Here is a 23,333-nt window from a genome sequence, read left to right as displayed (position 1 = left end):
GCAGCAGTACTTGCCGCGGTAAACGGTTCTAAAAGCTATTAAAAGTTAAAGAGAAGGCACTATTTTAAGAGGTAAGGTAGTGCCCTATCGCTACGATACGATATATCTAGAAGGCCGAGCGTATCTAGGTTTAAGGCGGTGCTCGAATCTATAGGAACGGATACTAGGATCGCAGGTAGCAATAGTAGCATATATTAAGCGTAAGCGTCCCGATATAATACGTCTCGCTACTACCGACATCGAGCTAGATTAGCTTTATTTAATTAAACCCTCTCCGATAGCTTCTAGCAGCTAGAGCTTAGCTTTTGTCTTAGTGCTAGGCATTGCAGCCTTTTAGACTAACGGCATTAGCGTACCTGTTCCTCCTTACTAATACTACGATCGCTGCTTTTAAGGCTGTCGCGGACTCCGAGCGAACATTAACTTCGACAACTTATAGCAACTTTTAGCAACTTTTAGTAACTTTTAGTATCCCGTATGTCTCGTATTCTACTTGTCGGGGCCGTACTGTTTTCCTTTACGCTTTCTGTAGCTTTAGCTATAACGTGCTTCCGTTCTTCTATTACGTATCTCGCTTTAAACGCGGATAGGCCGCATTCTAACTCTATATTAAGCTTTAGCAACTTCTGTCCTCGTTGTCCTCGAGTATAGGAAGATCCTACTATCTCTAGGTTCTTATACTATCTTTTAGCATCTTTTAGCATCTTTTATTATCTTTCAAAACCTCTATATCCCTAATAATTAGAGTGTTCTATAAACTCGCATTTCGTTTAAGGTTAACTAGTTCGCCTTTAGCCTACCTCTATATCTTCTTATACTAACCTTTAGCAACTTTTAGTAACTCTTAATATCTCTATACGCTCGAGGATCGGAAGGTCCTACGATGTATAGGCCCTAGTATCAACTTTTAGCAACTTTCGGCAACTTTTAGCAACTTTTAGCAACTCTTAATATCTCTAAACGCTTAAGGGCCGGAAGGTCCTACGATCTATAGGCTATAATATTAGCTTTTAGCAACTTTTAGTAACTTTTAGTAACTTTTAGTAACTTTTAGCAACTCTTAGTAGCTCTAACTAATATTAGGCGTATTCTAATATTACTAATACCGATATATCTTATATTGCTTTCGCTACTATCGTTATTCCTATTATTTCTACCTATTTAGCTGCGAAGACTAAATATATAAGAAATCTATATAGCTTGACTTTACTTTGTAATTTAAATTTAAACACTAATATTTACGATACTTAATATCTTCCGCTACAACTATTAATTAGCGTTCTAATTACGGTTAAAATTTCCCTATCGACTTAATAAAGCCTAGCGCTTATATATAGAACAATCCGACTAAGTCGACCTCGCCGTCGCTATTACTACGAGTATGCCTATAAAGTCTTAGTATTACTTCCTACCCTCTACCTATCGAAAATTGCCGCTACCGCTACTAAGACGTCTTAAACTTACTACTACTAGGATCTTATCGTCGCTACGATCCTTAGCGTACCTATTTTGCCGCCTAAATATCTACTACTAATACTAATACTACTATAATCTAGACCGAGACTTCCGTCCCTACTATTACTTTCGCTATCTACTACCCTCGTTAGCGTATATATATATATATACTACCCCTCTATTAGCATCCCTACCGCTACTTACGTCCCTACACTCTCTAAATCCTACTACTTTCCTCCTTCTCGGCGCTGCCCGAGTAGTTATATTTATTCTTAAATTTAGTATACTTAGAACCGCCTAGCGGTTCTAAGTATAAGTTAGTATCTAATCCCCTGCTTTAGCTTAGTTAGAATGATTATAACATTACTGTCTAAGAAAACCACTATGCTGACAATTCAGCTTTTCATCCCTAACCTATCAAATATTCAATCAAATTTCATCAAATCCAAACTGAATTCAGCTAACCAATCAATTCACAGTGATCCAAGTCTCTCTTTTTTGAATTTCCGGAGCTTTGCCAGTTTGGAGCCCGGTGACGCGCTGCTCTCGGGCTGCGACTCCTATCAATTTCCTGACTCACTATACTACGAGCGTGACAATGCTTGTGGTGCAATAACACTTCACGACGGGTGTCCACTTCATTGTTCAAAGCGCACTTTGGCGACTACGTACAAGTCAAACCATTAGCCCCATGCTTCAGCACTGGACACATCTCGCCTATGGCTTCGACTCCTTCCAGCCGCGGTCGGTCGCCATCAGCAGCCGCGAATGTCGTTCTTCCATACCGCATGCACGTCTCGCAGCGATATCTGGACCTCACGAGGCAGAAACTTGACATTACACGGCTACCGAGAGATCCAGAGATGCAACAGTACCAGCAACGATCACAATTCGGGCTCTCGAAAGCAGCATTGGAACCTCTGGTGGACCACTGGACTGAAGATTACAGCTGGCGTGCACAGGACGCCTACTTTGACAATACTCTTCCACAGTTTCGTGTGGTGATACATGGCGCCCGACTTCATTTCATCCATCGACAGTCGCACCGTTGGCGGATGCCATCCCGCTCTTGTTTGTCCACGGCTAGCCCGAGAGCTTTATCGCAGTATCTAATATGATTGACGCGCTGTGCAATCCGGTCTTCACGCCACCAACAGGCGACGATAATGTGCCCGCTTTCCACGTAGTTGTGCCGAGCATTCCGGGCTTTGGCTTCAGCAACCAGGTCAGCGAGGAGAGCAACAACATTTCTACGACAGCGGAGTTGTTCGACAACTTAATGAAGAGTCTTGGCTATTCGCGGTATATCACGACTGGTTCGGGATGGTAAGTCGAGTATGAGGCTAGCCGAAGCACAAGCGCTAATCAGTATCGTAGGGGACTCAACATTTGCCGATTAATGGCACTCACGCATAGTAAAAGCTGCGTCGCACTTCACACGGCGAACCCCGAAGTACCTGATCCACGGTCAGTACACTTTAGGCTTCTTTGAAAAACCCAGTCATTGAACCAGGACAACACGGTCGACCGTCCATTGCAATGGGAAATCAAAGCAACTGACTATGAGACAGAGTTAGCTTCAACTACAGCCCTCAAGGACTCTCGGTCCCAGTGTCACCTATACATGCCTCGCCTACACACTCTCCAGGCATCTCGCCTCCACGAACTCCAGGTGTATATCAGCAGACGTCGCAACGTCCTCAGACAATCGCTTATGCCTTGTGCGATTCTCCGGCAGGCCTGCTCGCATACATCGTCGATGTGATACAACCTTATCGAAACCCATTTATGCGAACAAATGACGATGCTGCGGCTGGTCTTCAGGGGCCTTGGACGCCTACTTCACTAATCAACTGGGCCATGCTGTGAGTATCCAAAACGGATTCAGATTTACTGGTGCATGGGTAGCTAACATGACAGCAGGTATTGGCTTCCTGGTCCCGAAGGTCCCTTGCGATGGCTCACAAATTCTGAGCCCATGGTCTCCCAACTCTGGATGACACACAGTAATACACCTCTCGCAATATCGCAATTCTCCGATCAGAACAGTCCACCGATAGGACCTGTCTGGGCGGAAGCATATCACAGAATTGCCATGATCCGAAGAAGACCAGGGAGTGCTCGATTTCCGGCGTGGGAAAGACCGGAGGAAATGGTGGTTGACATAAGAGACCTAGAAGTCTTGGTCGGACCTAAATTCTTTGGAACATATGATTTATCTCCGTCACCAATTGGACATTGGGGTTCTTAATTGGGATATCCCTCTCAGCAAAGAATGTCTGCTTCATATACATACATGAATGCCAAAAGCACGCGCCCTGACTGAGTCTTATATCTGAGTTGGTTTATGCAATGAGAGGCGCAGATATATAAGGGAAGCTAGCTGCCCTGAAGGCCTTCTTCCTCTTCATCCACCTTCCCTTGGGCTTGGCAGCCTCTTTCAGAGCACCCACCCTCCTCAACCCCTGTTTATAGAAGTAGACAGTGCGCTTAATGAAGCTGCTTTCAGTTATGGGGCTTTGCTGCCTATAACTGGGTCCCCAAACGAGAAGGTGCACACTCTCAGCCATCAGTTGACACGAAGGCAAGCCGAATGTAAACGAGCCAAGTGCATATGGCTTGGCATGCGATGCAGCCCAGCGGCCCCGCCCAAAAATATTGGCACGCAAAATCACTCCCTCATCACTTCTAGCCTTTCTTCCGCCTGAACACCACCAACTAACAACGCTTCCAAGCATCGAGCGGCACAGAAGTGCGATCTTCACAGCGGCCTACAGCTTAGTGTCGCTCCACTGACAAGCACGCGAAAGTTTGCCATCGGAATTGGCAACCCAGCACGAGACCTCGAGACTTCCTACAAACAATCAGACAATCAGGCTCTTTCGCCTGATCACCGCTTCAAGCTGGCGCAGTGAAGAGCCCATTCACTGCCTTGACTTAGGTGCCACACCCCTTCTATGCGTCCAGAAGACCTTCTTCGCTGCCTCTGCAAGCCCAAGAAGTAAGACAGGCATTCTCGCTGTACACTTTTTCACGCGCCCGCTGAAACCTGGCATAGGCCTAGATAACACGACTCACACCCCTAAGACCACTTTTCCAAGACAAACTGAACTGAGACTAAAACACAATCAACTGCCTATCCACTCTCCTCGCCTCCTTCACCCGATACTTCCGCCGGGTATCGGTGACCTCAAGAGCAGCAACAACCCATAGTCGGCACCATTCCGCCCCGCAAGAGCTCTTTTATCCCCCTCTCCGCGAGACCTCCCTAACGTCGGCCACGTCGCTCTACCCTCTAGAACACCGCTTGCTGCTGGCGTAAGCCAGCCTCAATTTCAGAACAGAAGCAGTGCGCCTTCTCTCCTCAGACGAATCTGAGCCCTTCGCCTAGGCAGCAGAAGACGCACACCCTCAACAAAAGAGCAGCGACTCGCCAGGCCTGAAAAGCCTTGCAAGGACACAACACCTCGAAGCCCACAGCGACGGCCAGAACATTGCTTGGAGATGGTCCCTTGTGACATTCCACCAAACTACACAAATTCACCATGTTCTCTAAGTGGAACGCCACATTGGACAATCAACAAAGACATTAGTGCTGTCGATCTTGACTCCAGCAATGCCTTCGAAGGACCAGAAAAGTTGCTTGAGGTATGGTTCACGCCATCCGAGAAGGCGCTGCCTGCGTCCGCTGCGCCAAACGGATTGAAGGCGGTCTCGCAGGATATATGGAAGGACATGCTTGACTTGGTCAACTGCAAGGTTTTGTCAGTTATTGAGTCCAGCAACGTCGATGCTTACTTGCTCTCCGAGTCGAGCATGTTTGTCTTTCCGCACAAACTTGTGCTGAAGACTTGCGGTACTACGACCTTGCTGCGCGGCCTGACTCGTATGCTTGAGATCGCCGCTATCGAGGCTGGATTCCCACATATCAAGGCTAGTCTGCCAGAAGGAACGTCGGCGGCTGCTACTCCATACCGCGTCTTTTACAGTCGCAAGAAATTCAACTTGCCCGATGCTCAAAAGGGAGTCCATCGTAGCTGGCGCGATGAAGTCCGTTACCTCGACAATATGTTTCTGGGAGGAAGTGCGTACATGATTGGAAAGATGAATGGGGAGCACTGGTACCTGTACATTACTGGTCCAGGCACACAGCTCACTCCGCCTGCTACCCCAGAAGAGGAATGCTTCAAGACACCTACCAAGCAGACTGTCTTAGCAGAGGACGGTCATCGTAGACCAGAGCAAGAGACTGGCGATGAGACTTTGGAGATTCTCATGACCGACTTGGAAGAGAAGAATGCTCGGCAATTCTATCTTGAAGATGCGAGCTCAATTGCCCAGGACAACGCTCGCAAAACACACTTAGCTCGCAAGGATGCCATTGCTCATCTGGGTGTCATTCAGGAGGGACATGGCGGCTCGTCCAACCCAAGCATTGATGGCATTACTCTCGTCAATGGCGGCAATGACGACTCTAGCTTTGACGTCTTCGCTCAGACGTCTACTGACCATGCTGAATTGAGTTCTGACGACGATGAGCCTCTGACTTTTGGCGAGGAGCTCAGCACTGAAGGTCATGCTCTAGGCACTGTCGTCACGGAGAACTGTGGCCTAGCCGACGTCTACCCGGTCTCCAAGTACCCAGATGCCAGCATCGACTCCTACCTATTCACTCCTTGTGGATACTCTGCCAACGGTGTCGTGCCAATGCCCGGTGATGCGGATAGTACCCATTACTGGACTGTTCACGTCACACCGGAGCCACAATGCTCATACGCGAGCTTTGAGACCAACGTTCCAACTCGTCACACCGGTCGCGATACTGTCGATGTGGTCCAGCAAGTCGTGGGCATTTTCAAGCCTGGACGCTTCAGCGTAACGCTGTTCGAAGCTAAGGAGAGTGGAGACGATGCCTGTGCTAAGAAAGACAGGAGGATGGACCACGTCAAGGGATATCGTCGCGTCGACCGCATCGTGCACGACCTTGAAGGTTACGAACTCGTCTTTAGGTACTTTGAGAGGCATGACTGGAAGTCTGGCAGTGTGGCGCCACGACTTGGTGAGAGATCTCCATCTCCGTGAGCGTGGTGCGTGGGCAGGGCAAGGGACGTGGGGCTTTAGGGGAGACTGTAACAAGGGCGTTTTCTACGACTCATTCTTTTGCCAATAGCGTAATTAGTCTTCGAGAGCGTATTTGTTTGGGTGGCGTGCTTCCTGTTATTATTCGATCGGAGCGTGCGTTGCAGATAAGTTATCTACGGAGTTCAGCGTCTTTCAAACAGTCTCTGCGGTTCTCTCTCAAATCTACGGAAACATGCTCACGAGTGGTGACGGATATCGTTAGTGAGCTTGCATGTGACGATTCAGCCTCGTCGGTGTCTGCATGTAGCAATCATTGTAATTGTGCTGAGTCACGCTTCAGCATTTTCTTTGTGCTAAAAAAACTACTCGGTCGTGCTTGATATTATTGTCGCTATGCCCTACCCACAAACAAGAATAATAGCGGACATATGCCTGTACTAGAACTGGAAAGAGTAGCGGAGCGGGAAATCGCAGTCGGCGAGGAGAAGGACGATTCGACACGCCAAGAAGCGACGATCCCTGCATCTGCATCTGCATCTGCAGATCAAAGCGCGACTTCACTGCTACAACGCGAGAGACGGAGATCGTCAGTCACAAAGCCTCCCAAGAAAGGCAAGGCGAAGAAAAAGCAAAAGCAGAAGCAGCGTGCGGAGGAGAACCTGCTAGAGGCGGCAGCAGAGACGTCCGCGCCTCCCACGATATCTCGACCACCACCGATGACCTCTGTTCTGGCGCGTCCTCTTCCACTGCTCATCTGCAGCGTCGGGAACCCAGGCGCACAATATGCCAACACATTGCACTCCGCAGGACATACGGTAGTCAATCAACTGGCGGCACATCTCGGAGGATATCCACAATTCTCTAAAGACAAATCCTTGGGAAATGGTCTTGTCAGCAAAGGACCAGAGGATTGGACATTATGGCAAAGTACTTCTTACATGAATGAGAGTGGAAAAGGTGTAAGAGCTGCGTGGATGAATTGGACGAAATCACTCTCACTGGCGGATGGAGAAGGGAGGTTAGTTATTGTGCATGATGAGTTGGAAAAGCCGCTGGGGGCTGTGTCTTTGAGAACGCAGCAGGGGTTGAGTGCCAAAGGGCATAATGGGATCAAGAGTGTTTTGGCGCATTTGGGCAAGTTGCCGTTTGCGAGGATTGGCGTTGGGATTGGGAGACCGACGAGTAGGCAGAGTGATGATGTTGCGAGGTTTGTGCTTAGGAAGATGGATCCGAGGGAAAAAGAGGCTGTGGAGGGGTGTGTGGAGGAGGTTGTGAAGAAGTTGAAGTTATTGGAGTTGGGGAAGGGGTGAACGCATTTCACGACCAATTTGCCATGCTGGTAAGCAGATGCTGCTGAAGCAATGCTCAAAATCAGTGGTGTGAGAAGCATGAAGCCGCCGGCCCAAGGAGAAATCGCTGTTCGGCATTTTCTGTGCACAATCAAAAGGCACCGAGTCGAGGGCGCCGCATTCTCCCAAAAAGGAGCGCAACCAGGGACCTGAAACGGGTCTTGGGCATGAACCGGCACCAGTGTACCTCCGATTGAGATCCGTCTCTCGAACAACTTGCATCTCTTCAGGGAGGGTACTGCACCCTGGTGGGTCAGATCTACCAATCTTCAACCGTAAAGCTTCTGCCGGTCCTTGCTGGTGGCGTTGGAGATCCTGCAAATACCACTTCAGACACCTTCGGAGCGAATCTGCCGTCGATAAAAGAAGTTACATTTGCGTTGATTGCCCTTCGCACCGTAAATAAGTGGCCGCGAATCGTAGTCGGGTATCAACAGCTTTTCCGGTCCGAGTATTGGGAATTTCGGCCCGCCCTCTACCACAAAAATCCCCAAATTCGACCACTAGCACTGGACCAAACAAGAGTAGTTGCGGCACTGTCGGGCTTCCATTTTCAACTCGAAACCGACCGGAACAGCCACGCAATACATATCTCAACTTGCTTGAAGACTCGTTCAGCGCTAAGCTGACTAGATTGGATACCAATGGTAGACTATGCTAACTCTATTTACTCTGGAGACAGAGTTCTCGTAGCACCATTGCAAGGAACCGCAAGAACTCTACTGACCTGAAACCAGAAGACACCATACCAGACAATATGCTCTATGGATTTGAGCGAAGGCGTAAAAGGCGATGAATTGAATGGATACAAGCCAACGGGAGCTAGAGAACAGAACGCTCAGCGAAGGTCTCGCAATTGTGGTTCATACGGCCAAATGTCAGCAAGCAGAGATGGGTAAAGGCATGGAAGAAGGGTCTGCAACGACACGTTGCCTCCATGTTTACGCTGGCCTGAGGCTCAAGACCAATTCTGAGGTTCCAAGCATCTCTCGATCGAGATCCTCCAGCGAGAAAATTGTGGGAAGCTTCACTCAGCACTCAGGTAAAGGAAAGTAATGTCAGAATGGTTCAAGGGTACACACCGGACTGCCAGCAGGACAGTTTGATGGCGCTCAACATGCCATTTTGGCATGGATTGGCTCGGCATCGGTCGGCATCCCAAGTATGCATAACCTTCCCCTTGGACCGATCTTTGTTTTGGCAGAGACCGAGGAACATTGTCGACTTTCACGGCACCGAATGCCTACAAAGACAAATCGACAGTCGATTGGGCAGACAGTTGACCTCAGACTACGGCGCACGGCAACATTCGGCTTACCGTTCGGAAACAATGGAGCCAATGCCACAGTATTGGGCAGTGAGTATGCCGGCGGACTCGGAAGTTGGGCGTGAGCGTTTACGAAACGGATGTTGGCGGCAGAGCAATGCTAATGAAAAGGGATAAGAGATCGTGAAAACACCCATCTCAGTCTGCTTTCTTCAAGACTCGTAACTCCTTCCTGTTGTGCAGCAACAGTAGTGAGCTTTGATTCAGCAGTGAGCACTCGTCCACAACCATGCATTGGAAGACTTCCGCAGCGCTCACTGCGCTAGCGGTGTCTGTCAATGCAGCACCAGCAGAAAAGCAGGAACAGAAACGACAGGTAAGCCTTCCTGGCTACACATCTCATTCACATATCACTAACACGTGATCGATTTCTAGTTCGGCCTTGGGGGTCTCGCCTTGCCGACAGTTCAGACCACTGGCCTGTTCGGCGTTCCGGTGCTCGGCTTCGGCGGAGCGTCCACAGTTGTTCAGCAGGGCAGCGCTCATGTTGTTACAGCTGTAGCGTCCGCAGGTCAAGGCACGCCACACGTCTTGACTGCGGTCAACCAAGGCGTCAACGCGGTCTCAAATGTCGCTGGACCGGCTCCTGTGGTGACGGCAGTTACTACCATCGTCACTCATCCTTCTGTCGCCAACCCAATCCTGAGTGTCGCTACTCAGGTGACTCATGTCAACACACCGCTCTCGAATGTTGGAGTTCCGAGTGTCACTCAGATCACCACCATTGCACCCATTCAGTCTGCAGCAACTACCACTATCTCGGCGGTGTCGAATCCAGCTCCTGTTATCCCAGCTGTCACTACCTTGCCGATTCTTACAAACGTCCTGCCTGGCACTACCAATATTCCGACGTTGTCGAGTCTTGCACCGGTTTTACCAGCTTCACAAGCTCCGGTGAATCCTCTTTCGGCTGGCCTTCCTAATGTCATCTCGAACGGGAATATTGCGAGTCTGTTGCAGCCAAGCAGTCTTCTCTCAAATCCTCTGGTCTCTGTCGTCCATGCTGGAGTAGCTCCAACAAATCTTGCCAATCCTCTCACTCAGGCTCTGGTCTCGGCTATCACTACATTAATCCCAGCACCTGCAGTTCCTACGATTCTTGCCAATCCGCTCAGTCAACCTCTGATTACTGCTATCACTACGCTGATTCCAGCACCTGCAGTTCCTACGAATCTCGCCAATCCTCTCGATCAACCTCTGGTCTCGGCTATCACTACATTGATTCCAGCACCTGCAATTCCCACGAACTTGGCCAATCCGCTTGATAATCCATTGGTTACTGCCATCACTACGCTGGTTCCAGCACCTGCAGTTCCCGCGAATCTCGCTAATCCTCTTAATCAACCTCTGGCTGCCGTCACTACATTGATCCCAGCACCTGGGGTTCTTACTGGCGAGCTTCCTGTCAACCCAGGAGGAGTCGTCTCAAACGTTCCTGTAATGAACATACCGAGCCTTCCAACTGGCGCAATTGGTGGAATCATTCCATCAGGCGTTTTAAACGCTGGCAGCATCGTCCCAATAGGCATTCCAGCCGACCCAACGGCAGTTTCCAACCCCAGCAGTCTTATCAGCCAGCTGTCAGGCGCTGTCGTACCAAGCGGGCTCGAAGTCATCCCAGTTGCAATCCCATCTGGTGTCCCAAACGCAGGAAGCATTGTTCCTGTCGCAATTCCAACCAACCCGTCCATCGTCAGCCAGATACCAGCGCTCATCCCTGTCGCAATACCATCTGGCTTGCCTGGCGCTGGCAGTGTAGTGCCAATCGTCCCACTCGGTACTCCTGCTGTCACAAATGGCGTTGTCAACCTGATCCCGACAGCTGCCATTCCTTCTGGCGTCCTTCCAACGAGTGCTGCGCCAAACCTTCCAATCATCGCTCCCAATGTTCCAGAGGTGCTTAGCGGCCTCTCGACAGCTGTCATTCCAACGAACGGTGCTATTGGAAACCCCGCAAGCTTGGTTCAAACGAGCGCTCTTCCTACAAACGCTATCCCGACATCAACCATGCTTATCCCGACCAGCCTGCTTCCCGCCAACGCCATTCCTCCAAGCAGCTTGAATCCGGTCGGCGTCCCATCTGGGCTTGTTCCAGTCAATCTCATCCCGAGCGGAGCCATTCCGAGCACTCTCGTGCCCAGCACTGTCGTCAATGTCATCCCAGCTCCAACAGCATCTAACCCGATTGCTGTTGTGCCGACAAGCGCGCTTCCACCGAACGCCATCCCCGCGAACAGCTTGGTCCCAGCTGGCCTACCATCAGGAATCGTGCCCGCCAGCCTTGTTCCAAGCTCATTGCTACCGATCAATGTCGTACCGACGAACGCTATTCCTAATTCAGCGCTATCTGGACTCAGTCCTATTGCCGTTGTGCCAAGTAGCGTACTACCTAGCAATGCGATACCTCCGAGCAGCCTGATTCCCGCCGGCCTGCCATCTGGAGTTGTTCCGATGAGCCTGATCCCTAGCGCACTAGTACCAAGCAACGTCGCGCCTACGAGCATCATTCCAACTAGTGTTGCTGTTGTACCAACGAGCGCCCTACCCAGCGATGCGGTCCCTCCGATCAGCTTGATTCCTGCCGGTCTTCCGTCTGGACTGGTCCCTGCGAGCCTGATATCGATCCCACTACCAAATAACGTTGTGCCCACGAATGTCGTGCCAGTTAGCACTATCGCAAATGTGATGCCGATCAACGCTGCGCCGATGAATGTCGTGCCTCCAACCATCGCAGCGCCGACGGACGTGCCCACAAGCGATATTGCTGCTATCATTCCAACGAGCGTACTCCCAAGCAATGCCGTCCCAACCAACGTTATTCCAGGCCTACCTTCTGGCTTCGTACCTGCAAGCTTCGTGCCAAGCAATGTACTGTCGTCCGCTGCGCCTGCCGCTCTCATTCCCACAAGCGCAGTCCCAGGCCTCGCAGCCCCAACTCCACTTCCAGGCGTACCTTCAGGCTTCATTCCAGCCAGTCTTCTTCCTAGCAGTCTGCTCCCATCAGCTGTGCCAACGAACGCAGCTCCCACGAACCTGAATCCTGCGGCGTTCATTCCTACCAGTGCTTTGCCAAGCAACGCTGTGCCCTTAAATCTCATTCCAAGTGGAGTGCCATCGGGATTTGTACCTGTGAGCGTCCTGCCATTGGTGTCCAGCTTGTCAGCGGCCTCGAACACCATACCATCAGGTGTGTCGTCTGGTCTGCTTACGATTGACATTCCGCCGTCAGCTTCAAACGTCTTGCCGACTGCTTCGAACGTCGCGCCTGCAGCCTCGAACGTGCTGCCAACTGGATCGACAGCCGTTGCAGCTCCAGGCGCAACAGCTTCGGGCACTTGCGAGAATGCCATTGGAGGCAGCGGTCCAGCTCAATACCGTGATTCCAATCTGCAGACTTACACTGTAAACTGCAAGCATGACCTTCCTGGTAATGACATTGGCCACATGGCTTCTCCGTCCTTCCAAGAATGCTTTCCTCACTGCGATGCAATGCCTGACTGTGTTGCCTTCTCTTGGCTCCGTGACTATGGCCCAGGCACCTGCTACTTCAAGGGTGCTGGCGCTCAGCAATCATCCTTTGTTCCGTCCATTGCCGATGTCGCCATCAAGTCTGCTCCAGCTGTCAGTGCTACCATTGGCAATATGACTATCTCCACCAATGCTCCACCTGTCCAGATCTCATCCACTCCATCCACAGGTCGCTCTTGCCAGCAGCTTGGTAATGGCGCTCAGGTTGGTACGTACATCATCAACTGTGGCATCGACTACTATTCTGGAGATCTTTCCAACGCACCGGGGTCATCCTTCTCCGACTGTATCGTCAAATGTGATGCTATTCAGAAATGTGTTGGCTTTTCTTTCGTTGGCGGATCTGGATCTGGCCAATGCTACTTTAAGCAGGTCATCAACTCTCCTGTCACCAATTCGAAAGTGGACTCTGCGTACAAGTCGATCGGAGGCAATGTTCAATTACCTAGCGCTGCTCCTGTGATCTCCTTGACTTCTGCTGTGCCAAATGGATTTCCAAATGGCCTACCAAACTTAACCCCATCTTCTGGATTGGCCACATCGATCTTGACCTTCACCTCGGTTGCAGGTGGCATTCCCAACGCCGCGCCAACTTCCGCGCTCGTCTTCACTCAAGTCAACAGCGGAGCGCCGACAGGCCTGCCAATAACTCAAGCAAACACGCTGACTATTCCAGCATCCGGTGTATCGATGACGGCGGTCAGCAGTGGCGCGTCAGTCCTATCAGTCCTCTCTACAGCTGTCATCCCAGTCGGAGTTCCAGCTTCCCAGCCTGCTGCATCATCAGCGATCCCAGCCGTTGTCATCGGGCCCGCGCCAAGTGGGCTACCAAACCCATTGACCGCTGTGCCAACTTCGGTTACCAATCCAGCAGCTAGCGGCTTGCCAAATGGGTTGCACAACAACATCCTTCCAGGTGGCTTGTCAGATATCGTGAGTGGAATGCCAGCTCCTGTTCAAACAGCACCAGTGAACCCTGCTGGTAGCGGAATCCCTATTGTTCTTCCAGGCGGCGTCCCAAGCGGTCTTCCAAATGGTATCCCAAGCGGCTTGCCAATTACCAACGCCGCCGTTCCTATATCTGCTCAAACATTGACTGTCAACCCTGCCGGTACTGCACCAAGCACGTTCTCGATTGTGCCGACAGGCCCAATCACGAGCCGTCCAGTGCCAGCTGCAACTATATTAGCTCCTGTTGTCACCCTGCCTGGTCCAGGCACCAAGTAAGTCTAGACTCACCCGCATACTCTCAAAGTGTTGACACTGACTAGCTGCAGCAATGCGGCAACCATCACTATATTCAGCACAATCACAGTATACAGCAGCGGCGGACCTGTTGCCACCACCACAACGCCGGTATCAACTTTCCTTTCAGCTGCTCGACCAACAGGCCATGTCGTGGATCCCGTCTATCCCGTCGGACCGCAAAATCAGGATTGCGCAGAAATGAGACGCCGTCACAATCGTCGTCATCACTACAGAATCATCATCGAATCTGAAGATAACAACGACATCGATGGCATGTACCTGCGACACTCAGTCTTCGATTCAAATGGCGTCGGTCTCGCCCACTTGACTCCAAACTCCAACGAAGCCTCTTTCTTCCTCCGCAACCCGAACAACAGGGCATTGTCTCTAGTGGGACCTACACTCAACACATGCGACTACATGTATGGCTTCTCCATTGTCGAGAACAACGACGACACTCCAGTAAACCCGGTTGCTTTCGTTCCAAACATGGCGTCTGGCAACATGGTCGATGACGGCAACTCCATTCGATGCCAGAACTCGCAGTACTCTACCTTCTACGCTTGTTCGCAACAGAATGGCGCTGTGCAACTTTATACCCTGGATCATGGTGCATCTACCGTCAGCAGCGATAAATGCTCCATCGTTGAGCTCAAGGTCACGCGCTAGACAACGCACACAGTCACGAATATCGACAGATGAGTATATGATCGCATCTCATACCGGGTGCGACGCGTTATTACGGAGCTTTTTCTCTATACACACGAAAAGCCGTCTGCTGCGTTAAGGCGAAAGCACTATACCCGATTGTCAACAGCGAGCACACACACCAAATGGGCGTTCATTCGACAGCATTCCTGAGGGGTTCTCGAAGCGATCGCATGTCACATGAGTGATAAGTATTTATCAGAATGGAAATTTTATCAGAATGGAAAAACTAGAATGAGAGGTTTTTGTGGGTTAGATTTAGATACTGCTCATAATAGGGAGATTTGGCTTCTGATGTTGATCATTTATCGTTTTCAAATTTCACCATCTCTCTAAGGAAGACCCTGTCTAATGGTAGAACGAGAAGCGTAGCAAAAAGTCCAAAAATATTCGGAAGAGCGTATGAGAACGGCGATTCCCGCGTCCCGTGGACTCAGAGCTACTTCGACTTGCCATTCAATTGCGGTAAAGCCTCGTAGAGCGAACTATGTGGCTCGCAGCGGGACATTCGTATTGTCTGCATTGCGTCCACCAACACGCCTCCCATGCGCTCTGGTATCGATCCCCGCCCACGGGAAATCCCAAGTCAAGTCTTTAATGTAGTCTAAATGGCATCTTTTGTGTGGTCGGTCTCAGCATGCACCGGCCGAGGCTAGATCAAGAGCCACCACGGCCACAGCCTCATACACCAGGCTCTGTATCGAGCATATACTTCTACCCCGCGCACGCTGAGGCGTGAATCGTCGGCCTTCTTGCCATCATCAACTTGACGCTCTGGTCACACCATAAATTTGTCTGGCCTCCAGAAGGGCGCCACGATTCTGACACCGCGCGACATCGTACTGAACTGAAATCACAGATTCTCCTCAAGTCTTAGAGCTCGATTCTCCCATTTCGATATCTTCGCCTGTACCAGCCTGCACGCTGCCGCTTGCTTCACCCTCTTGCACGTCCGCCACATCTTCTTCAGAAGGCTGTCCTTCCGTGCCACCTTGTTCCACCTCTTTCCCGCCTGCCACCAACAAGTACTGCACAACTTCGCTCTTATCCGCTCGCTCAGCCTCAAACATGGCCAAGTGCCCAGCCTTATTCTTCGCCCACATATCCGCTCCGTTCTCCACGAGAAGCTTCACAATTGCAAGATGTCCATTATAGGCTGCCCAGTGCAGTGGTGTGTTGCCTTCGTTGTTGCCATGGTTCACCAAGGATGGGACATTTTGCGACAAGAAGGACCGGAGAAGTTCGGTGAAGCCGTTTGCGGAGCAGAAGTGGAGGACTGTGTTGCCGCTTTCTGGGTCTATGGCTGCTGATAGGACGTCTTTGGCTTCGCATTGATATTTTTGGATCAGTTCTGTGATGGTTTGTTGCAGGTCTTGGACTTCGTTGACGCGGGTGAAGTACAGGAGGTCGTCGATCTCGTCGAAAGTGAGCTGAGGGGTGGCGGTGATATGCATATTGAATTAGTGCTGAAGTGCGTGGACCTAGTGTGCCTTCTTTACGAGTCGTCCTTAGACGTCAGTGTCTCACAAAATTCTAGCACGTGAAGCGCACAGACCCCGGTCGATAAGATAAAGATAAGGTTTGCGTTCCTGCATCTCCTAACTCTTGGCATGGTACGATGTTTCCTGGACCAGGAATCAAAGCGGGTCCTTTGAACGTCCAGGCACCATTGATCAAGAGGATGCGCGGTCCTGGTGTCTACTCTACAACACCAATATAACACATCAACACAATGGCCGTCAAGAATCGCGAGCGTGCTGTCTCGGACCCTAAGCAGGCCAATGGCAACAGCACGATCCCTAAAACCGATCTGAGGCGGTGGCGATTGAAGGATGACCGAGGACGACAAACATGGCACTACCTGCGTACAGATGAAGAGCTTCAAAAATGGCCCCAGACCACAGCAGATAAATATCATTTAGGGCTTGATACGGTGAGTCTGCCGTCTCTACCGAAAGTCCAGCTCTCTAATCAAGCTTCTCCAGGCATTACCTGATCTGCCAAAAGCGAAGACTCCTATACAAGCAGCAGAGAACGGCCTCAAATTTTTCACAAATTTACAATTAGAGCCTGGAAATTGGGGCTGTGAATACGGAGGACCTATGTTCTTGCTCCCAGGCGTTGTCATCACCCTCTACGTCACAAACAACCCCCTGTCGCAACCTGAGCAGCTCGAGATCATTCGATATGTATTCAACATGCAGAATGTTGGAGATAAGAATGGTGGCGATGGTGGTTGGGGACTGCATGTTGAAGGAGATTCATCGGTCTTCGGTACAGCCATGAACTACACTACTTTGCGATTGCTTGGCGTTCCAGCAGACCATCCACGAATGCGTAAGGCACGGCAATGCCTACATGGACTGGGCGGCGCAGTCAATGGTCCTCACTGGGCGAAGTTCTGGCTGTCTGTGCTTGGAGTCATGGAGTGGCCCATTGTCAACCCTGTTCCTCCAGAGCTGTGGCTACTACCAGATTGGTTCCCGATATCTCCTTGGCGCTGGTGGATCCATATGAGAATGGTGTTCTTGCCGATGAGCTTCGTCTGGTCGAAACAGTGGATATATCCGAAAGCAGATTCCGATCCACTGATTCGAGAGCTACGACAGGAATTATTCACAGCACCTCATGAGGAAATTGCTTGGGCGCGATACAGAAATGCTATAAGCCCTGCGGATAATTATCATCCCAAGACGTGGATACTCAACCTTGTCAATTGGTTCCTGGTTCTCATCTGGATTCCTTATATTCGTTGGCCTGGCTTGATCCATAAAGCAGAACGCTGGACGTGGAATTTGATACGCATGGAAGATGAGAATGCGGACTACGCAGATCTGGCTCCTGTGAATTGCCCAATGAACATGTTGTGCTGCTACATCGAGGAAGGTCCGGATGCGAAGTCTGTTCGAGGGCATAGAGATCGTCTCTCGGATTACCTTTGGGTCTCTCAAGATGGCATGATGTGCAATGGCACAAATGGCGTCCAGAACTGGGATACGGCATTCGCGATCCAGGCGACCATCGAGGCAGGACTTGCGCTGGAGCCGCAGCATTATGAAATGCTGCTAAAAGGGCTAGAGTTCCTGGAAGACCAGCAGTTCATGGAGCATGTGGTTGGGTATGAAGAATCTTCAGCTTACTCAGATCCACCGACAGCAAAGACTTCGCCCGATGCTTGCTATCGACACCCTCGAAAGGGCGCATGGGGCTTCAGTAACCGCACCCAAGGATATACAGTGTCTGACTGCACGGCTGAGGCTATCAAGGCCATATTACTCCTTCAGAACATTCCAGATCCCAAAGATCAAACCAGGAAGCTGTTTCCAGTGCTCATGGCCGATGAGCGAATCAAATGGGCAATCGACATCATCTTGACCATGCAGAACACAGATGGCTCCTGCAGCTCGTATGAACCACAGCGAGGAAGCGAGTTGCTCGAAATGCTGAACGCCGCCGAGGTCTTCGGCCGCATCATGGTTGAATATGGCTATCCTGAGTGTACTACTGCATGTGTCACTGCGCTCGAGATTTTCCGCAAGCAGTATCCAAACTATCGCAAGCGCGACATCGAGCGCTTCGTCTCCCGCGCTGTGGAATGGATTCGAGGCAACCAGCGACCGGATGGATCTTGGTACGGAAGCTGGGGCATCTGTTTCACCTACGCGGGTATGTTCGCTCTGGAAAGTCTGAAGCTCCAAGGTGAGACATACGAGAACAGTGAGAGGGTCAGGCGAGCGTGTCAATTCTTCCTCAAACACCAAGAAGAAGATGGTGGCTGGGGCGAATCGTACAAAGCTTGTGAGACTGGTACCTGGTGCCCGCATCCAGATGGCTCGCAGGTTGTGCAGACAGCTTGGGTAAGTGACGGCATATTGTGCGTTGCCACCGTGGTGTGCCAGCTGACGTTGACAGGCAATAATTGCATTGCTCGAGGCTGGATTCCCAGACAGGGCGCCCATCGAGAAGGCGATACGGCTCCTTATGCGTAGGCAGCAACCAAACGGCGAATGGTTGCAGGAAGGAATCGAAGGCGTGTTCAACAAGAGTTGGTGAGACTTCCTGCCCAAGACTGCTGCTTTTCTCGCCACGCTGACGCACTGCTTCACAGCATGATCTCATATCCCAACTACAAGTTTATTTTTCCCATTAAGGCATTGGGCATGTACAGCAGACGTTTCGGCGATACAACCATGAACGGAACGACCTGAGCCACGGTATCGGGTTGGTGGTAACGGACCAAAGAAGTAATTGTCATTGTTTTGGGCGCGCTGTTCCAATAGATCGCAAACGAACACAAGAGCACATCCAGGCGAGCACTGCCTGATTTCTGCGCAGGTACGTTGGCGCCGTGATCAGCTGTACTGCTGCAGCTCAGCCTGCAGCCGACGTGGCCGTCATGCGCCGACCAACATGCTTCTAAATGAGCCGTCGGCTGCTTTGGTCGGCGTGCAGGCTCCGGTCATGCTGTACAACGATTCGGCTCAGACACGTGGAACCGAAGCCTCCGGGCTCGTGGGGGCGTTCACATGGGAGATGCGTGTATGTACATACTGTATCGCTTTCGCGGTTGCTGTGTGACAAACGCGCGGTCCTTATCATGTGTCGAATTTACACGCGAGCGGCAAGCTGCATTTATCGCTGACCATGGCCGTGAGTCGGGAAGGATGAGAAGGCTTCAGGTCGCATATGTATGGGCGGCTTGAGTGACAAAGTGTTCGGAACAGCGCTGCCGCCAACGGTCGAACGACGGGGCCAGCGCGCGATCCTCTCATGAAGCATAGTCCCACATGTAATAAAGTAGCTTGAAACCTGCTCGGCGAGTCGCCGGGGCGCTTGACAAGCGGCCGAGTGCGGTGGAGCAGGAATTGATTGATGAGCTGTTAACATTGCATCGACGGGCTCTGCGCGCGTGTCACCACAGTCGAAGATGTGCAGCGAAGAAGCCTCGCCGTCCCACCACATGGCGTCTGAAGGCGAGCATTGTCGCCGTGCCTCTGACATCTGCCGAGATGGAGAATGCGTCTCATGCGCGTGCCGATTCTTGTACAGTACGTGATGGTGACGACCCCTGAGCCTGAGGGACTAGAACATCCCGGCTTAGCCTACCTAGGAAACAACGGTGGTGGGTGGGCGACAACTGGAACTATGTTTCGTCTTCGGACCTCTCAGTAATTTGAGGAGCAGTCCTTCTCCATTCTTTCAGCCGCCGCCTACGCGAGCAAGACGCCTGCATTACTGTATCGATTGAGAGCCGGCGCAGTCGCATCGGTCCTCGCGCTCGCTGTGCTGTCGCCTGATCTCCCGTCATTGAGCTCATCAATTCGTTTTTCACGCGTGCAGAAGCGCAGTGTGCGCTGGAGCGAGACAAGCAGCAGCAGCAGCAGCTCAGACTCAGAGTTCAGCCCAGAGCTTCCCCGAGCCAACCACACGCGCAGCTTACTTCATCGACACCTGGTCATCCTCCTCCTCCGCCGACTTCTCATTATCCACTCCTCACGTCCTCTTGCACGCGGCGTTCGGCGTTCTTGGGGAGAGTCTACGGCATCGGGAGCTGCATCCCGGGAAATTGTTAGAGAACAGTGCAGCCAAGAGCGGAGATTCGAGCAGAGCAGAGAAGCGGAGATTCGAGCAGCAGGAGACAGCTCCATCCATCATCAGAAACATGGCCACGCCGACGCAAGCACAGCCATACGGCGGGAACCCGTATCCCACACCCGCATCAAACACCAGTGCTGGCCCGCCCGCACCGCAGAGCGCCTATCCGACGGATCGAGCGCCCCAGTCTGCTCCGCCGCCATACCAGCAGCAGCAACAGTCCCAGCCTTCGCCGCCGCAATTCGAAAAATACTGCATCATCCACATTGCTACCACGTGTGACGAGCATGGCGTCTATGTTACTAAAGACAGCGCCGAGGTTATCGAAATTGGCTGGGTGGTGGTCGATGCGCAAAACCCCGAGCGAGAGGTACGTATGGAGTCTCGGCTGCGGTTAGGAACAATCGCAGCATCAAGCAGGCGTCCTGTGGAACGGAACGCTGCCAAAAAACCCCCCAAACCACGAACTCATGCTCGGACCAGCTGCTAATGTAATACCTTTCACAGTTGCACCGCCAGTCCGTGCTTGTCCGTCCTGTCAACACCCCTATCACGCCGCTGTGCACATCTCTGACCACTTTGACCTGGGAGCATGTGAAGAACGCTGGTTCCTTCCGCGACGCCATCTCTGCTTTCGACCAGTACGCTCAGGAGAATCTTATCAATAAGGACGCCGGCCCAGGAGCACCACCGACCTTTGCTTTCTTGACACTCACTCCGTGGGATCTACGAGTACAACTGCCGCGTGAAGCTCGCGACAAGAACGTCGTCCTGCCAGCTTACCTACAACATCCCATTCTTTTCGGACTACGCGGCGAGTACCAGACATTTCAGGCACACCATCCCGAAACCCTGGCCTTCAGCTCGTCAAGCCTGTCGTCAATCTGTGCAGGACTGGAAGTAGAAGAGGTGCGCTCTTCTGGCAAGGTCACTGGCGGACTCCCATTCCACCTGCAAGCACTCGCTCCATCGTCCCCTCGTCGCGCCTTGGAGGAGGCATTGACTCTGACTCGCTGCTTGAACTCACTCCTGAAGAAGTCACGACCCTCAGCCTCTAATCCTCAGGGTACTCCAGACATCCTGACCCGTCCACTTGACGCACGCAGTGACGTCCGGGCCTTCCTCGGCGAAAGGAGTAAAGTTCTCCATCTCAGCGGCCTGCCGCACGATACAACGCAGAGCGAGCTGGAGAGTTGGTTTACGCAGTACGGTGGTCGACCTATCGCCTTCTGGACGCTGAGAACGCCTGAAGGAGGAAAGCCGAGCGGCAGTGGCTTCGTCGTGTTCGGCAGCCACGAAGAGGTACGTAAGAAAATTCACATTTGTCCATTGCCTGTAAAGATCGAAGTGAGAGCTTGCCATCTCAGTTCGTGTTCCCCGTCTGTGTGATTGTCGACCCCGACATCAACTCCTGGTGTTTGACGTCAGGCTTTTCACGCTACGAAGCGGAACACATCCACCTCAATTTAATTTGCTGCGTGCAATCTCCTCAGCAACAAGCATCCCTAACCCATCGACGTCATCAAAACCACGTTCGCAGCATCAATCCCTAACATTCGAGATCGACCGTGCTGTCACCCCTCGACTATGGACGTGGCCTTGAGTGGTGCGGTGCATTATTTGCCATGCGTCACTGGCGAGGCTCCACCCTGTCGCGTGAAATGCATCTGTCGAAATGTTCGATATCTGCCGAACTACACTGACAAAGCGACCTTACAGGCTGCAGAATCACTCAGCATGAATGGACGCGCACTCAATGATCGCGCCATCGAAGTAGCGCCCTCTTCCAGCAGGGTGTTGGACCGCGCTGCACACTCGCAGCCACCAGGCGGACCACCTCTTCTCACTCCTTTCCCTCCATCGAAAAATCGCCCGCGTCCTGGAGACTGGACTTGCCCAAGCTGCGGCTTCTCAAACTTCCAACGACGCACAGCATGCTTCCGTTGCTCGTTCCCCGCCATGGGCGCATCCCAGCCTGATCCCTATAGCCAGCCCTATGGAATGCAACCAGGTCCATATGGCGCTGGTGGCTTTGGCGGACACCCAGGAATGATGGGCGGTCACATGCATGGTGGCGGATTTGGCGGCGGGATGGGTGGATCTAGTGGAGGCCGTGGTGGAATCGTACCCTTCCGTGCTGGAGATTGGAAGTGCGGTAACGAAGGCTGTGGCTACCATAACTTTGCTAAGAACGTGTCGTGTTTGCGATGCGGTGCTTCGCGCAACAACGCAGCTGTTGTCGCTGAGAGCGGTATGACAAGCTTCCCTGGCGGCGCATCGTATGGAGGGCCGCCTCCCAACATGCCTCCTATGCAGTCGATGGACTCTGGCGCGTATGGCGGAATGCAGGCAGCAGCTGCAGGATACGGTGGCAGTGGCATGGCAGGTCCACCTGGCGGCTTCAGCGGACAATCATTCGGTCCTCCCTCATCATACGCGCTTCCATCTGGAATTGCTGCTCCGAGCCCGTACATGTCTGGCGGCTACTCACAAATGGCAAGCAATGGCGGCGTTCAGTCTCAGGGTGGCTTCGACAGCAGAGCCGAACAAGCATTCAACCACGGCAACACTGGAGGACAGACTGGACCAGGAGCGTATGCTAACGGAGCGTACGGCAACACGGGTGCTTATGGCAACGACGGATCGGCAGACCCATTCTCATTCCTCTCTTCAGGAATGGGTCAGTTGGGAATCAATGACGGCGACAACCGTCGCAACGGTCAAGGTGGCGCTAAGTCACCGCAATAATCTTCCTCCGGTAGGTCATGTTAACAGCACATGAGGCGAGGCGAGGCCAAGGTGGCGACAGTGGGGCGGTTGGAGAAAGCAGATTGTATCAAAGACACTCGGACAACATATGGGAATCGAATTCGGCTGCAAAGGGCTCAAAGGTTAGCGTCGGCGTCGGAGAGGTGGGTGATGGTATTAGCGAGGGCGCTGGACATCGGCACAGGATCATCCTCATCACACAAAACACATCAAGCAAGTATGGCTGCATGGGAGCGAGAAGCACGCACAAACACAACACACTTTTTAACAAG

General features: G+C 51.9%; 7 protein-coding genes across 7 annotated transcripts; 6 read left to right on the top strand and 1 right to left on the bottom strand.

Moving 5' to 3' along the window:
• Positions 1–1,839: 1,839 nt before the first annotated feature.
• On the top strand, positions 1,840–3,777 carry MYCFIDRAFT_175487 (uncharacterized protein; the record flags this gene model as incomplete). The annotated part of the gene is made up of 10 exons (XM_007929230.1): positions 1,840–2,062; positions 2,107–2,526; positions 2,562–2,781; positions 2,815–2,926; positions 2,957–3,068; positions 3,104–3,320; positions 3,344–3,392; positions 3,431–3,588; positions 3,625–3,698; positions 3,725–3,777. 10 exons carry the CDS (start codon positions 1,840–1,842, stop codon positions 3,775–3,777), a joined length of 1,638 nt encoding a protein of 545 aa, XP_007927421.1.
• A 394-nt stretch (positions 3,778–4,171) lies between these two features.
• Positions 4,172–6,718, top strand: MYCFIDRAFT_50261 (uncharacterized protein). Its single transcript, XM_007928848.1, has 2 exons — positions 4,172–4,456; positions 4,514–6,718. Exon 2 carries the CDS (start codon positions 4,960–4,962, stop codon positions 6,535–6,537), a length of 1,578 nt encoding a protein of 525 aa, XP_007927039.1. The 5' UTR covers positions 4,172–4,456; positions 4,514–4,959; the 3' UTR covers positions 6,538–6,718.
• A 565-nt stretch (positions 6,719–7,283) lies between these two features.
• On the top strand, positions 7,284–7,790 carry MYCFIDRAFT_7621 (uncharacterized protein; the record flags this gene model as incomplete). Its single annotated transcript, XM_007928710.1, has 1 exon — positions 7,284–7,790. A coding segment is annotated over one exon (507 nt), but the record flags the coding sequence as incomplete, so codon positions are not given.
• Positions 7,791–10,869: 3,079 nt separating this feature from the next.
• On the top strand, positions 10,870–11,790 carry MYCFIDRAFT_5667 (uncharacterized protein; the record flags this gene model as incomplete). Its single annotated transcript, XM_007928707.1, has 1 exon — positions 10,870–11,790. A coding segment is annotated over one exon (921 nt), but the record flags the coding sequence as incomplete, so codon positions are not given.
• Positions 11,791–15,563: 3,773 nt separating this feature from the next.
• MYCFIDRAFT_138563 (uncharacterized protein) lies at positions 15,564–16,151 on the bottom strand (the record flags this gene model as incomplete). Its single annotated transcript, XM_007929229.1, has 1 exon — positions 15,564–16,151. One exon carries the CDS (start codon positions 16,149–16,151, stop codon positions 15,564–15,566), a length of 588 nt encoding a protein of 195 aa, XP_007927420.1.
• Positions 16,152–16,429: 278 nt separating this feature from the next.
• On the top strand, positions 16,430–18,905 carry MYCFIDRAFT_32198 (uncharacterized protein; the record flags this gene model as incomplete). Its single annotated transcript, XM_007928755.1, has 5 exons — positions 16,430–16,630; positions 16,683–17,810; positions 17,859–18,554; positions 18,610–18,746; positions 18,806–18,905. 5 exons carry the CDS (start codon positions 16,430–16,432, stop codon positions 18,903–18,905), a joined length of 2,262 nt encoding a protein of 753 aa, XP_007926946.1.
• A 1,298-nt stretch (positions 18,906–20,203) lies between these two features.
• On the top strand, positions 20,204–23,327 carry MYCFIDRAFT_50263 (uncharacterized protein). The gene is made up of 3 exons (XM_007928849.1): positions 20,204–20,662; positions 20,800–21,594; positions 22,012–23,327. The coding sequence occupies exons 1-3, from the start codon at positions 20,360–20,362 to the stop codon at positions 23,038–23,040; spliced, it is 2,127 nt and encodes a 708-aa protein (XP_007927040.1). The 5' UTR covers positions 20,204–20,359; the 3' UTR covers positions 23,041–23,327.
• The last annotated feature ends 6 nt before the right edge of the window (positions 23,328–23,333 follow it).

Source organism: Pseudocercospora fijiensis (genome assembly GCF_000340215.1).
Source record: "Pseudocercospora fijiensis CIRAD86 unplaced genomic scaffold MYCFIscaffold_5, whole genome shotgun sequence".
Taxonomy (NCBI): Eukaryota; Fungi; Ascomycota; class Dothideomycetes; order Mycosphaerellales; family Mycosphaerellaceae; genus Pseudocercospora; species Pseudocercospora fijiensis.
The sequence above is the reverse complement of the archived record's forward strand: the minus strand, read 5'-3'. Positions and strand labels throughout refer to the sequence as shown.